Source organism: Chrysochloris asiatica, unplaced genomic scaffold (genome assembly GCF_000296735.1).
Source record: "Chrysochloris asiatica unplaced genomic scaffold, ChrAsi1.0 scaffold00261, whole genome shotgun sequence".
NCBI lineage: Eukaryota > Metazoa > Chordata > Mammalia > Afrosoricida > Chrysochloridae > Chrysochloris > Chrysochloris asiatica.
In genome coordinates, this window is record NW_006408779.1 from 3,038,001 (window position 1) to 3,053,598 (window position 15,598).

A 15,598-nucleotide genomic window follows, 5' to 3' on the forward strand; every position below is an offset into this window, starting at 1 on the left:
GCAGCTGGTAGTTTCGAACTGCTGACCTTGTGGTTCACAGCCCGATTTGTAACCACTACGCTACCAGAGTATATAATTATATATACTATATAATTACATATCTAATTTATAAGTCCCTGGCACACATGGGTAAACCCTGAACTACTCACCAAAAAGGACTACTGGTTAGGATCAGCACTAGACTGCGAACCACAAGGTCGGTGGTTCAAACCCACCAGCTGCTCCTCGGAGACCCTATACAGACACTATGAGTCAGAACCAACTTGACAGCACTTAACAGGAACAACTAACCAAAAGGTTGGTGGTTCAAAACCAGCTGGGGGCACCTCAGAAGAAGACCTGGTAATCTGCCAGAAGGGTGAAGCCTGGAAAACCCTGTGGAGCAGTTAGATTCCACACACATGGCTACCAGGAGTTAGAATTGACAAATCAGCAATTAACAACAATGATAAATTACCTATAACTATCCATCTATTTATCTGTAAAATATATAATCTATTAGTTATTTAATTAATGAGTGTGTAAGTGTAGATATGGATTCCTGGTATGGCGCTGTGGGTTAAAGGACTGGACTGCAAAGTTGTTTGAACTGCAGGATCAGTGGTTCAAGCTCGCCAGCTGCTCCTCGGAAACCCTATACAGGGTCACGATGGGTCAGAACCAACTCAACAACTTAACAACTTAACAACAACTACGACAAAGTATAAAATAGTTACACAAGTGAATCTGTATGTAACCTAAAATATTAACATGGACTCCTGGTGTAGCACTATAGGCTAAGCACTGGACTGCTAACCACAAGGTTGGAGGTTCAAACCCACCAGCCACTCCTCAGAAACCCTACACAGGGTTGCTATGGGCCGAAACCCACTTAATGGCACTTAACAACAACAACAAAAGTATTAATATGTAAAACCAAAACTACAACATGCTTAGAGTCCAGGACTCAGCCCTAAGGGGTGACAGCGCGAGGCCCCAGACACCTTTGCAACAAGGGACTAGACTGCCCACTTTCCTGGTTATTTACCTTCTAGGTGAAGGAAGAGAACTTGATGTGCTTTCTGAGGAAGAGTCAGACCACAGCCTTCTGTATGGATTACTGCTCAACATATAGAACACCAAAGTCCTCTCAAGTGAATGCAACATCGTCATAAACAGACAAAAGCCAGGTTGTCAGAGATTCCAGTTTACTTGGATCCACACTCAACACCTATGAAAGCAGCAATCAAGAAACCAAAAGGGGGGCAAATCTGCTGCAAAAGAGATCTTTGAAGTGTTAAGGAGCCAAGATAATACAATAAGGACTAAGGTGCGCCTGACCCAAGCTATGGGATTTCCAACCACCTCACATGCATGCAAAAGCTGGACAATGAATAAGGAAGACCCAAGAAGAATGGTGTTTCTGAGTTATAGTATTGGCGAAGAACATTGACTATGCCATGAATGGCCAGAAGAATGAACAAATCCGTCTTGGACGAAGTACAGCTGGAATGCTCTTTGGAAGACAAGATGTCCCCAAGACGGTGGATCTTAGTCATCCTTCAAGTCTGAAACTGAATTCACCTCAAGGACACTGAATTCTTGGCCAAACAATAGACAGGTCTGTAAGAGGAACACTAACACTAAGGAGGGAGGCACATCTTAGAATAATCAGCTATTTGAGATCAAAAGGGCAGCATTTACCCAAGGATACAGTTCAGAAGGGTCAGAAAACAGGAGGACTGGAAACAGGAAGACATGGAGTGAGTGATGTTACACTGTGTACATCGCCATCAGAGGCAGGAAACAAGATGTATGTGAGTTGTTGAATAGGAAACTGATGTGTTCCGTAAACCTCCACTCAATTTATAAGAAAAGGGTTTTTAAACAGAGAAAAAGAAGCAAAATGGTGAGTTCGTCTCATGTACTTTGGACATGTTATCCGGAGGGACAAGTCCCTGGAGAAGAAGATCATTCTTCATAAATTAAAGGGTCAGGGAAAAGAGGAAGCCCCCCCAATAGGATTGAGTGAACTCAAACACTGCAATGACTGTGAAGTGTTGTATTGTTGTGTTGTTGTGAAATGCCCTCGAGTCAGTTCCAACTCATGACAACTCAGTATAGAGTTTCCAAGGAGCAGCTGGTGGGTTTGAACCACCAACCTTGCAGTTAGCATTCCAGTGCTGACTCAACGATATCTAACAAAAACAACACAGTGAGTACACCCACCACTGCAATGGGACCCAACAGAAGCAAGTGGGAGCAAACCCCTAGCAAAGTCCGAGTCTCCCATGAAGGCATTGGTGTGTTAGCAGCTACACTGAGCATCACAGCCCGGCTCACACCGAGGAGGTGCTTGGCTGGCAACTGCCCACGCCTTGGGGAGAGTGGGGACCAGGGAATGAGAAGCTGGTGGACGCAGCAGGCTCCCTCCCAGTGGGACTGTGGGCCCAGCAGGCACGTACTCACTTTTTGGGCCTGTAGTCGGGGATGTTCCTATCCAGGGAGATGCGGTCACTGAGCTGGGCATTGTAGCCATACTCCTCATACTTGCTGTCCGCCTCCTGGCTGTCCTTGTGCAGCGTGGCAGCCATGCCACCCTGGCCCAGGCCCCCCGGCCCTTCCACCAAACCTATCGGCTTGGCAAGGCCTGGTGGGAAATGAGAGAAGAGGGCAGTCAGACAGGTCCCAAGACCACCTGTGTCCTCTACTCTCCTCCCAGTCTCTCCCTAGCTTGCTGGCTCTTCTCTTCCTGAGCACCCCTTTCCTTCTGACATAAACTCAGCACATTCCTTTCATTTGAAAGGTAAATATAGCTCACATAGTCCACAAAGACAATCTTCTACGTATTCCTGGGACCGTGTGCACATCAGTGTCCATGACCCTGAGACCAGGAGAACTAGGTGGTGCCTAGCTACCAGTACCAACTGCTCGGAAAGGGACACATTAGAAGGTCCCAGACAGAGTGGGAGAAAATGTGCAACACAACTCAAAATCATAAAAAAACCCACACCAGGCTTACATGCCAGATGGACATTGATGGAACCCCAAGGTTATGACCTTTAGTCACACTTCAAGTCTGGAAATGACTCAACCCCATGTTAGGTTGAAACGTAGTCATGTCTACAAGGGGACCAGTAACCCTGGTGAGCTATGCACATCTTAGAATAAGCCAAGATCTAAAGGGCAGCATTTCCCCAAGGACAGAGTTCAGCAGGGTTAGGAAAGAAGGAAGAATGGAAACAGGAAACACGGAGGACGTGGGCTGAGTGATGCTTCATGGTGGGGACTGTAGTCAATGAGATGAAACCAATGTGTATGAGTTAGTGATGGAAAACTGAGGAGCTGTCTGTCACCCTTCACCCAATTCACAAAGTTTAAAGAGAACAAAGAAGTGCGGTACAGCTGCACAGCTTTCTCACCCACACTGAGACCCAGCCTTTACAATTATCCCTTTCACAGGCTGGGGAGGGCGGGCCTCTGTCTCCATTGTTGTTGTTAGAGGCCATGGCACAACCCAACGAAAGGTATTTGTTGGAAAGCTTCAGTCCAGTGTTGCAGCCACCATTGCCGCATTCTAACCTGGGGCTCATCTCCCAGCACTCTAAGGGACAGTGTTCTGTCTGACCACTGTGTGTTCTGAGTGTCTTCTAACCTGAGGGTCATCTCCCAGCATTCTATGGGACAGTGTTCTGTCTGACCACTGTGTGTTCTCAGTGTCTTCTAACCTGGGGCTCATCTCCCAGCATTCTATGGGACAGTGATCTGCCTGACCACTGTGTGTTCTGAGTGTCTTCTAACCTGGGCCTCATCTCCCAGTACTCTATGGGACAGTGATCTGCCTGACCACTGTGTGTTCTGAGTGTCTTCTAACCTGAGGGTCATCTCCCAGCACTCTATGGACAGCATTCTCTTGTGACCCATGGGGCTTTCATGGGCTGATTTCACAAGTAGATCACCAACCCTTTCTTCTTAGTGTCTGTTTGTCTGAAAGCTCCGCTGAATCCTGCCCAGCATCATTCCAACACACAGGCCTCCGCTGACAGGCAGGTGGTGGTTGTACATGAGGTACCCTGGAAGGCAATGAACCCTGGGCCTCCCACATGGAAGGTGAGGCTTCTACCAGCAAACCACACTGCTGCTCCAGGGCACCGGCTTCTATCTCAGAGCAGCAGAAATGCGAACACTCAGGACATATCCAGTCAGTGCTACACACACACAGTCCATGGGTAGATTCTAATCTTGCAGTATCTGCCCCCTCCTCAGGACCCAGTGGGGAGGGTCTGGGGAAGGGGCGATGTTCTGAGAAGATTTTCAGACCTTGCAACAATAACGTGGAGCTGCGTCTGACGGGACAAGGGGAAGGAGAATGAAGCTCAGCATCGTGCCAAGCCCGACCACCAGTCACTCCAAGTCTCTACTTCTTTGCTGGATGCGACAGCCACACAGAACTCAGAGACCATACTCGAATTATGGGCTTAACTAGGGAAGTAATGGGTCATGATTCAGGATCAGAAATGCTCAGAATACAGGTCTTCAGCCAGGACAGCCTCCTCTCAGGCAGTTCACAGGCAAATCCAGGACCTGCCCTATACGGTCACCCATACTCCTGCTGATGAATCACCGGCTCCACAGTAAGCCTCAGCCTGAAGGCACTCGGGTCTTTAGAGCAGGGAACCCACGCTCTGCTTCACACCCTTGGTCCACTGCTGCTGCTGCCCCTCTGCCACCATCTCTGGTGCCAGAGCTCTGTCTCCTGAAAGGAAGAGGCTCAATGCAGGGAGCTCAGGGTCCCAAGGAGGCTCCTCTGCTGGCTCTTCACTCTTGACAGTCATGAGAGTCCCCCTTTCCACTCCTCTTACGGATTGTTTTAAACCCAGCAAAACTAACCAACCCCCACGTAAGAGGTCCATGCACCTTATTTGCATGGTCCCACCCACATGGGTGCCATGTACTAATACCAAACTGCCCAATCCCTTTGGAGGACCACAGACATCTCTCATTTTCATATTCCTACTCAGTCATTTGTTGTTGTTGTTAAGTACCGTCAAGTTGGTTCCGACCCAGAGTGACCTGTATAGGGTTTCCGAGGAGTGACTGCTGAGCTTGAACCACTGACCTTGCAGTCCAGCACATTAACCCATGGTGCCACATTAGGACCCCAGTCATTTAGGACTATGCAAATGTGAGATGTTTGTGGTCCTTGGTTTGAACCACAAGGTTGGTGGTTCAAATTCCCCAGCCACTCCTCAGAAACCCTACACAGGGTCGCTATGAGTTGGAACCGAGTCAATGGCACTTAACAACAACAAAACCTAGTCATTTGGAGTTCTGGTGTGGCACTGTGGGAGACAGCACCGGACCACAAGGTTGGTTTGAACCATAAGGTCAGCAGTTTGATCTCACCAGCCACTTCTTGGAAACCCTATACAAGGTCATTATGAGTCAGAACCCACTCAACACCATCAAACAGAAACAATAACCCAGTCATTTGGTAGGAGTTACAAAGACTGAGTCACCTGATTCACTGCTCCGCAGCCCTCCATCAGCCCAATGGGCTTCCCCACTCACCAGAACCATGGCACCATGACTCCCTGTGTATTTTCTGGAATTCCATCTTCAACAGGCAACCACAGGCTTGGTACTTATACCAGATTGAAGGAAACACACTTGGTGTGGAATCAAGTAAATGACACCGCATGCTAGTTGTTCTCACTTCTTATTTTTATTTCCATGTTGCACAAAAATATAACCACCCTATTTTAAACGTCTGTGTCACACTTGCATGTTCTACTTTTAATCATCTGTAAATAGATACAGGCAGCTCCCAGAGGCAGATGAGTGCTCGGTGCAAACGAGAAGTGTAGAGTGCTTGGGCTCACCAGGTGGCTCGTGCTTCCCAGAGTGCATCGCTGAGTTGTCCTGAGCGTGGCTGGAGACAGTCCAGGGAGAGCGAGCAGCACCAGCATGGGAATGTGCAGGACGGGCGGAAGGAACCAGGGTTGGAGCACACATCCATGGACCCTGGCCACAGTGATACCCTGGAAACTCTCTGGGAGTTAGTCCTTCCATGTCTCACTTGTAAAAGTAAACTATGCATGTGTGGGAGAGCCAGACAGTTCCCACCACCCAGCCCACCCCCCAGAGTCCATTCCAACTCAGCGACCCTGTTGGAAAGAATGAGTAGAACTGCTTCATAGGGTTTCCAAGGCTGTAAATCTTCACAGAAGCAGACTGCCTCATTTGTCTCTCTTGAAGCAGCTGGTGGGTTTGAACCACCAACTTTGCAGTCAACAGCTTAATATGTAACCCATCAGGACCTCTTCCCAACAGTCCAGAAAGCAATAAAATCAAAAGCTAAAGCCCCTGTTTAGTTTCCCCTCCTGCGAAGGCCCACTCAGGTTTTAGTTCTTTTCAGCTTGTCCATTACTGACACGTGTGAGTCATACGCTCATGGATCTAACAGCTCTTGCTGCTTCCGCGAGAACAATTTCCATAGATTTGTGGGCATGAAAGGTGAAAGCTTAGTACATTTTCACCACCACCTACGGCCTTTCTCCCTCTCGTTCCCTCAATTTTCCTGTTTTACTATTTTTGGTTATTACAGTGGCTACCTTTGTGACTTTAAAATAAACCCTTACGGCTCCATTTCTGGAAGCATCAACTCCAGCCATCGTCTGCCGCCTGCTCCCATGAAGGATAAGAACTCAGAATACTGCCTCCCGCCCCGAGCTGCCTCGCTGTGGCCCTCAAACATGGTCACATGACCACTTAGAACATCTACATTTTGTTTGGTGACCCCATGGAGCTGTCCGTGGGATTTGATTAGAGCTTGATTCCGAAATAGAAAACGAACCAGCATTTGCCATACTGTGATTGTTGTTGTTGTTCAGTGTTATCAAGTCGGTTCTAGTTCACAGCGACCCCGTATAGGGTTTCTGGTGGGTTTGAACTGCTGACGTAGTGGCTAGCAGTCCAGTGCTTACTTTATAGCACCCACTGTGATTACATGAATGTTACTCACTCTGGTAAACTCATTTTACTTTATGTGCTAAGCAAGATAGCCCCACAAAGATGTCCATATTGCAGTTCCTGGAGTCTGTGAACATGGTACGTTACATGGTGGAAGGGCCCTGTGGTTGCGGACCTTACTTAGCACACGGAGGCTACACTGGGTGATGCAGGTAAGACCCACCTAATCACTACACCAAACCCACGGCTGTCACATCAGCTCTGCCTCGTAGCTGTTGGTGCTGTGTGCCATTAAGTCGGTTCCAACTCGCAGCCACCCTGTATAGGGTTTTCATGAGCGGCCGGCTGGTGGGTTTGAGCTGCCGACCTTGTGTTTGCCAGTCCAGTGCTTATCCTACAGTGCCACACCAGGGATCATGACAACTCTATGGTGGTGGTGGTGTGTCATAGAGTCGGTTCTGACTCATGAAGACCCAACTTAGAGGAGACCCACCCAACTGAAAAGGAGTTGATCATTTGAACTGTGGTGTTGGTGGGAATACTGAATATACCCTGGACTGTCAGAAGAATAAACACCTCTGTGTTGGAAGGACATGCAGAATGTTCCTTAGAAGTCAGGATGGTGACACTTCGTCCCATGGACTTTGGACCTGTCATCAGGAGGGACCAGTCCCTGGAGGAGGACATCATGCTTGGTAAAGCGGAGGGTCCATGAGAAAGAGGGAGACCCCCAACGAGATGGACTTACATGGCACCTGCAACAATGGGCTCAAGCGTAATGATCATGAGGATGCGCAGAACCGGGCAGCGTTTTGATGTGTTGGTACATGAGGTCACTGTGAATAGGAACGGACTGTAAGGCTCCTAACAACAACAACAGCATGGACGTGTCACTAAACCCAGCCCTCCCTGGATCCTGGGTCCCAAACGCCTCATCTGCTCTGCTCACTGCCAACTTTCTAAGTGCTGAAAACAGAGCAGCTGACAAGCAGAGGCATGGGCAAGGAATGAATGAGGCCCGCAGGGGCTGTGGCAGCAAGCCAGCCCGTAGGCCCACTGGACCTTCTCCTGTTAGGGCCCTGGGGGTGCAGAGACTTTCACAAGAGCTTCATTTTGAACAAAACACCGTGATGTTGACCTTGACTTTCACTGCATGCACGTGTCAGAGGAGAACAGATCCAGAGAGTTTCCAGTGATTGTCCAGCCGTAGAGCAGCAGGCCCCTCTTCTGGGTCACTTCTGGGTGGACCTGACCCTCCAACCATCACCCAAGGACTTCTCCCCTAACAGCCCTCGGTGAAACGCTGAAGGCTGCCCCACTCTGAGCTTCTGGCTCGGCAGGCCCAGGACACATGGGAGAACTGCTTTTCCAGGACACTCAGATGGTGCTGATGCTGCGGATGTAGGGCCCACATAGAGAGCAACGCACTGGACCTGAGGTGTGTGCCCTCATGGTCTCCTCCTGAGTGGTCATTACCATCTACTTCAAATGCACAGGCTGCTTCTCTTGTTCAAAATCCTCAATCCAGGAAGTCAGTAAGCTTGTCAGCCCATTCTGGATTGAAGTGCAGCTTTGAGAATAATGAGAAACTTGCAGGCATTCGCTCAGCTGTGAAACATATCCCCAACGACTCTTCTGCTCCTAACACACTGAAGCCAGTATCCTCAATTCATGATCCTGCAGACTTTTCAGTAGGACTCAGACCTGTGGTGGCCATTGACCATGTATGCTGTTGAGGGTTGTACACCCTTTACTCATTGAAGTCAGCATCCAATACTGGTACTATTACCCCCATTTAACAGGGAGCAAACTGAAGCTCAACAAGGTTCTACAAGCCGCACACAATCACAGAGTTGCAAATGGAGAAAGCAGCCTCCCTCTTAACCACTGTGCCCCAAACCTCAAAATGTCTCACAGAGACTTTACACCGGGAACTGCCAAAAGAATGAATTAAACTGTCTTACAGGAATAACAATCAGAACATCTCTTAGAAAGAGGCTGGAGACACTTTGGCTCACTTACTTCAGAGAATTATCAGGAAGAACCAATGGCTAGAAATGGACATTATGTCTGGTAAAGCAGACGGTCATCAAAAATGAGGCAGGCTTACCGTGAGATGGACAAATACATCAGCCGCAACAGCAGACTAAAGCACGTGCCAACCCCCCATGACGGTGACACCAGAATCAACACGACGGCAGCCACCAAAACAAACAAAGCCGGTGACTTCGACTTTCCCAAGCAAGCCACTAACTAAAGAAATAACGTAATGACTATGTACTACATCAGAGTCCTGGTGTGGTGCTTATCCTACAGCAGACTGCTAACTACCAGGCCAGCGATTCAAACCCATCAGCTGCTCCTTGTTTAGAAAGCCTTTACAGGGTTGCGCTGAGTCAGAATCAACCTGACCACACCTAAGGACAACAGCAATACACGAATTAATCACTCTCACACCACCATTTCATAAAAGAAAGAACATGTCACTGTTATAAATAAATAAAATAAGAAGGCTATACTCTCAAAACAATGATTTCCATCAACCTACCACCAGTGTAAATAAAATGATGTTCATCCCCACCACCCCTGTCTGTTGGGGGTCCATCCCCACGCCCCCCTGTCTATAGAGGTCCATCTCTACCACCCCTGTCTATAGAGGGTTCATCCCCACCATCCCTGTCTATAGAGAGGGTATATCCTGCCAACTGAGGGTCCATCAGGGACACCATTTCCTTCAGAACATCCAACGCCACTGCCTTCAAGTGCCGTCTCGGGTGACCATGGTGACAGTGATCTGATTGTTGTAAGGAAAACAGTTCCATTGGTGCCAGACTGGCCCGACTGCTCCCGCCCCTCGACAAATTCATCATCATTGCTGTAATTGGGAGAGATCGCTCACTTATGTGAAAGGCCGTCTAATGCCCACAGTAATTCTGCGTTTATGGAATAATCATTTGAAGTTCTTTCCCGTGACCTGAGGGAACACACTTTTCTAATTACAAGAGATAATTTGGGAGACATCACAGGGGAGGAAAAGGCTCTATCCGAGAGTCAATGTGAGAGACTCTACATGACAGAGCAGGGCTCAGAACGCATGCTGAGAAAAATGACCACATGAGTGAGGTGATAAACAGAAACTGTCCCTCTGGGGTGGAATTGGGGTGGGGGGGAGACTGGGGGAAACGGGGGCACACAGGTTCTTAGGTCTGAAGATGCTAAGACCCCTCCCCAAAAACAAAATAACTCAAGCCCTCTGCTGTCCAGTCCATTCTGACTCACAGAAACCTGACAACGAACATACAGGACAGAGGAAACTGACCTCACAGGGTTTTTGGAGTTTTTTTGTTTTTACAAGGTGTGGTGTGGTGCTGTGGGTTACTGCACCAGCCTGCAAAGCCATTTGAACTGCAAGGTTGGTGGTTCAAGCTCACCAGCTGCTCCTTGGAAACCCTATACAGAGTCAATAATGGGTTGGACCCAACTGGAGGGCACTTAACAACGACGGCAAGTCTTTACAAGGAGTCCTATAGGATAAGCACTGAACTGCTAACCATAAGGTTGGTGGTTCAAATCCACCAGCTGCTCCTTGGAAACCTCATGAGTTTGGAAGTGACTCGACAGCACTCAAGAACAGGCTTCATAAAAGCAGACCGCCTAGTCTTCCTTCTGAAGAGCAGCTGCTGGATTTGAACCACTAACCCTTCCATGGTTGTTGTTGTTAAGTGCCGTCGAGTCAGTTCCGACCCATAGCGACCCTGTGTATGGTTCCTAGGAGTAACTGGTGAGCTTGAACCGCCAACCTTGCAGTTCAAATGGCTTTGCAGTCTGGTGCACTAACACTAACACTAACCCTTCCATTAGTTGCCATTAAGTGCAGTACTGTCGGTTCTGACTCAGAGCGTCCCTGTGTAGGGTTTCCAAGGAGCAGCTGGTGAACTTGAACAACTGACCTTGTAGATCATATTGACGTTGCAGTCCAGCGCATTATCCTGCAGTGCCACATCAGGACTCCGTTAGTAGTTACGTGCAAACCATTGTACCAGCCACAAGTCTTCCCAAGTAAGCAAAGCTAGCACCACTGAGTCAACTCGAACACACAGTGACCCCACAGGCCAGAGGAGAACCACCCACAGGGACGAATGTTCACGGACACAGTCTTCCTCCCACGGAGTGACTGGACGGTTCCAGCCACCAGCCTCATAGTTATAGCAGCTGAGAACTGAACATCACATCATCAGGGCCCCTAAAGATGCCAGGCTGCTCCCAATTTCAAGAGAAGGCAAGAGTAGAGATTTGTATCCTTAAATATCAGCAATTAATGTGTTTGGGAAAAGAAAACACAGCAACAGTTACCCAACATATAACTGAGTGTGTATTTTGTTTGTGTTAGAGAGGTTAGGCCTAGACAGCAAACAGACGCCCAATGCTTAGTGGTTCAAGTCCACCCAGAAGCATCTTGGAAGAAAGGCTTGAACTGAAGACTTACTTCTGAAAAAACAGTCACAGAAAACCTTATGGAGGAAACGGACCAGGCTTACTGGTTGATTAGACACTGGTGGAACATCTCGGTCACCCTTCAGGCCTAGAACTGAACTCCTCCTCGTAGCTCAACTATCAGTTAAATGATACATAAGGGAAACCATATCACTAGGGAGGTACCCACACTTTCGAATAATCCACCATTGGAGATCCAAAAGGGCAGCATTTCCCCAGGGACAAAATTCCAGAGTTAGGAAATTAGGAGGAATGGAAACAGGAAACACAGGGAGGAAGTGAGATGAATGATGTTCCTTTGGGAGGACTGCAATCAAGGGCATGAACTAAAGAAAACGAGTATGAATTGCTGAAAGGAAAACTGATCAGCTCTGTAAACCTTCACCCAGTTCACAACAGAAAGTTACAAGAAAAGCAAGCGTTGTAAAGTAGTCCTGCTTTAACACACATGGGGCTGCCGTGAGCCAGAGTCGAATCTGTGGCAGCTGGTTTGTTTTGTGGGTTGGTTTCCTGTGTATTTGTTCGAACACAATGCAAGGTTGTGACCTCCCAGCCTTCAAATGGCTCAGGGTGCAACTGAGAAAGCCCGGCCAAAGCACTGAAGTGGACCTTGCTGGGTGGGGTTTCTGGAACAGGTATTTAAATGAGGCAGGTGCAGTTGATAAGTGTCATTTGCCTTTTATTCATAAAATCTAAAAACCAAACCTGTTGCCATGGAGTCGAATCGACTCACAGCGACCCTGTAGGACAGAGAATTTCCAAGGCTGTAATTCTTTATAGAAGCAGACGGTCACATCTCTCTCCCATGGAGCACCTGGTGGGTTCAAATTTCCAACCTTCTGGTTAGCAGCCAACTGCTTAACTACTACACTACCAGAGCTCCCTTCTTCCTGCCTGGACCCCGCCTTAGGACGGGTCAGCCATTGTGTGGTCAACGGCTGACTACCATGCAGCCGGAGCAGGGGAGCTGGGAGCCCAGTGGGGCCCTTGGGGCCTTCTAGCAGTGCTCTGGATTCCCGTTACATGAGTGAAACGAACCACACTGCAGTCCAGCACTTCAGTGGGGCTTCTGTAGCATGTGGGTGACTGTAGTCCTCATGGACGGGGGAACTGAGGCATGGTGGTTGGGGGCTCGGAGTTGTCTCCCCAGAGAAGCTAAGCAGTCACAGTGAGGAGAAAAGCCCAGCAGGCCTTTTCCACAGAGCAGCATTCCTGAGAAGAACTCCGCTGGCTCTGTCCCCTCAGACTTGTCTGCGCCAGAAGAGCCCTTTGACACTTGGCCAGCCCACTCCCAGCACAGAGCACCTAGACTGTGTGTGGGCAGCTGTGGTGTTTCAGTTGGGAAGAAAGTGGGATCCTCCAGTTCCCAACTTCTCTCTGAGCTGGTACTTCCAGCTGTCACAGAAACTTCAGCCAGTATCCGGAGAAATAAGAGACAGCCAAAAGGAGAGGCTGCCATGGCTCACGAGTTCATATGAAGGGGGTGCTTCTAGAGGGAAGGGTGGGGTGCTGTCCTTACAAGCAAAGTCGAGCAGGATGTGAGAGATGACTTATACATCCAAACACAGCTTTTGCCCACCTTTGAGATTCTGGCCTGTCCCGAGTTCCAGTCTTTCTATGCACCCTTCCTGGGGATACACTGCTTCAAGAAGGGGATTCGGTGCCAGCTGAGTTCTTCTCATAATAACAGGCTAGGTTTGTCAGACCAACCTACCACCTACTGAAATCTAAGAAGGTTAGATTTTAAACAACTTCTAAAAAGTCATGCACAACAAACCACAATCCTACAACTGCTGCTGTCAAAGTAATCCAGAGAAACAGAGCCCAGCTGATGACGATGCGCAAAAGCTCCTTACTCATCTGTACCACCACAGCAACCCTTGTTGTGAAGTGCTGCCAAGCAACCCTAGTACAGCACATTAGGAGCCCTAGTGGCGTTGGGTTTCCAAACACAAAGTCAGAGGTTCAAACCCACCAGCTGCTCCGCAGGTGAGAGATGAGGCTGTTAGCTTCCCAAACGATTTATAGTCTTAGAAACCCTATATAGGATTGCCCTGAGTTAGAATCAAGTCAGTGATAATGGGTTTGGGTTTGGGGTTTTTTGGAATGAAACATTAAGAAATCTTTGTAGATGGTGAGGTACATCTATCTATATTGGCATAGGAAAAACAGCCAACATATTATTAAGTGAGACAAGAATCATTTACAAAAATAATGTACTATGATCACATTTGTTTGTAGGCATGCATGCATGACTCCAGTCTGGAATACTACAAGGGAATTTTGAAAAGTTTGTGGAAATTTTATATAAATTCCACTTTTCTACAAACTTTTTGAAGCCTCTCAGACACCCTGGGTGTCCTGGTGTCGTGGGTGAATGTGCTGGACTACAAACTCGGTTTGAACCACAAGGTCAGCAGTTCAAGCTCACTAGCTGCTCCTCAGAAGCCCTATACAGGGTTCCTATGGGTCGGAACTGACTCAATGGCACTCAGCAACAACAGATACCATGGGAGGCTGGCAGAGTTCAAGGTCTTTCTTCACTGGCAGAGTATATGATCAGCTTTCTAGAGTGATAAGCAATTCACCAGTGGACTGGTCTACCCAAAATATCTCATTTCTTTTCTTGTAAAAAAAAAGAAAAAGTTTTTTTTTTACAAGAGTTCCAGTTTTGGCAGGTAGCAGAGACAGCCAGGTAGGAAAGGCTCCATGGGGGAGGGATTGAAAACTCAGAGAAGCTCCGCTCTGGACCACCAGAGCTCTAGATCTAGCATAAGATACAGGATGTCACTTTCTCACACATGTAAGTGAAAAAATCACGATATAAAGGAAAATACTGCGAGTTAGGAAATGCTTGAGAAAGGATTCCCTCTGCAGCCACCCCCGCGCAGGCAGAGTTCAGAGGGCGGGGCTACAGCCAGACCGGCACAGAAAACCAGCGCTAAAAGCAGTGCAGTGACATTTGCAAAAGGAGATGCGGGGGATTCTACACATTTTTTCCTCCTCTTCTTTGTTGCAACTTCTTTGCCCAGCCTGGACACCTTCAGGTGGGTGGGTGCGCAATCCCCCTCACCTCCCGCCCCCAAAAAAACCTCCAATGCTGAGCCCATAGTTTCCCCACAGCACAGAGAGAAAGAGCTTATCAGCTGTTTATGATATCAGCCTGTGGGTCCCAGCCCTAAAGTTAACTTGTGTGGGACCCTTTACTCAGCCTATACAGCAAGAAAAAACCTGGTCTGACCTGACAGACAAACCATATGAACAATCTGTAAAACCCCAACATAAAAGGACGCAACTATCTCGAGAATTACGCTGTGCGCACACAGATACCTAACTGACCTTCAGAGACAAAACTAGTAGACAATCTTTCTTCCATTAACTATTCAGTATCTATCTGTGCACCTCTATGGTGGTGACTAGAGGAGCGGCCTGAGCAAGTGGACACCCCCACCCACTGCTGGAGGCTTCTAAGGTGCACAAGTACTGCCTGTGTAACAAGGCAACTGGACAGTCAGCCACAGTTTTATTTTTATTTCAAAGTGGTAGTTTTTGTCTCTGCTTTTACATTGCTTCTGTTCTTGGTCCTTTTGTTCACATTATTTCTGGAGGTGGGAGCTTTTTCTTCCTCTGTTACCCAAGAAGAGACAGCAATTGTGGCCATATAGCCAAGCTACAAGCATACCCCATAATATTCCACCACTGAGACAAGAGCGAATAACAGATGCTAAGCATTACATGTGAAAACGGAAGCCTAACTCCTGATCATATCCACCAGGAGACACCCAGTAAGCTTAATAACATTTAAGCATTAAAAAACCCACATAACCATTGGAAATGACAAACAAAATATAAGAAAAGGTCTCAAAACATGTCCAAAAAAAGAAAAGAGTAACTGAGACAAATGAGCTGGAGACAGACAAAGGCTCCCCAGAAGAGGCAGAGCTGGTTTTGGATTGGCCTGAGAAGGAATTCAGAAGAATGATATGGAAACAAATTCAAATGCTCCGTAAAGGGGTGGAGGAAAACAAGGAAGAAGTGAGGAAAGTACTACAAGAGCAATCAAACAAGATTGATACAGCATTGGAAACAACTCAAAAGCTGCAAAAAGAGGTCCAGAACAGAGATAAGGTAAGATATATACACAACCTTGGAA

At 47.9% G+C, this 15,598-nt stretch overlaps 1 protein-coding gene across 1 annotated transcript in view; it reads right to left on the bottom strand.

The window, feature by feature from the left end:
- GALNT9 (UDP-N-acetyl-alpha-D-galactosamine:polypeptide N-acetylgalactosaminyltransferase 9 (GalNAc-T9)) overlaps positions 1-15,598 on the bottom strand; it is a 147,228-nt gene that overhangs the window by 98,295 nt on the left and 33,335 nt on the right. The window contains exon 2 of the mRNA XM_006874067.1: positions 2,449-2,629. Coding sequence (XP_006874129.1) covers positions 2,449-2,629 — 181 coding nt within the window. The remainder of the gene's footprint in view (positions 1-2,448; positions 2,630-15,598) is intronic.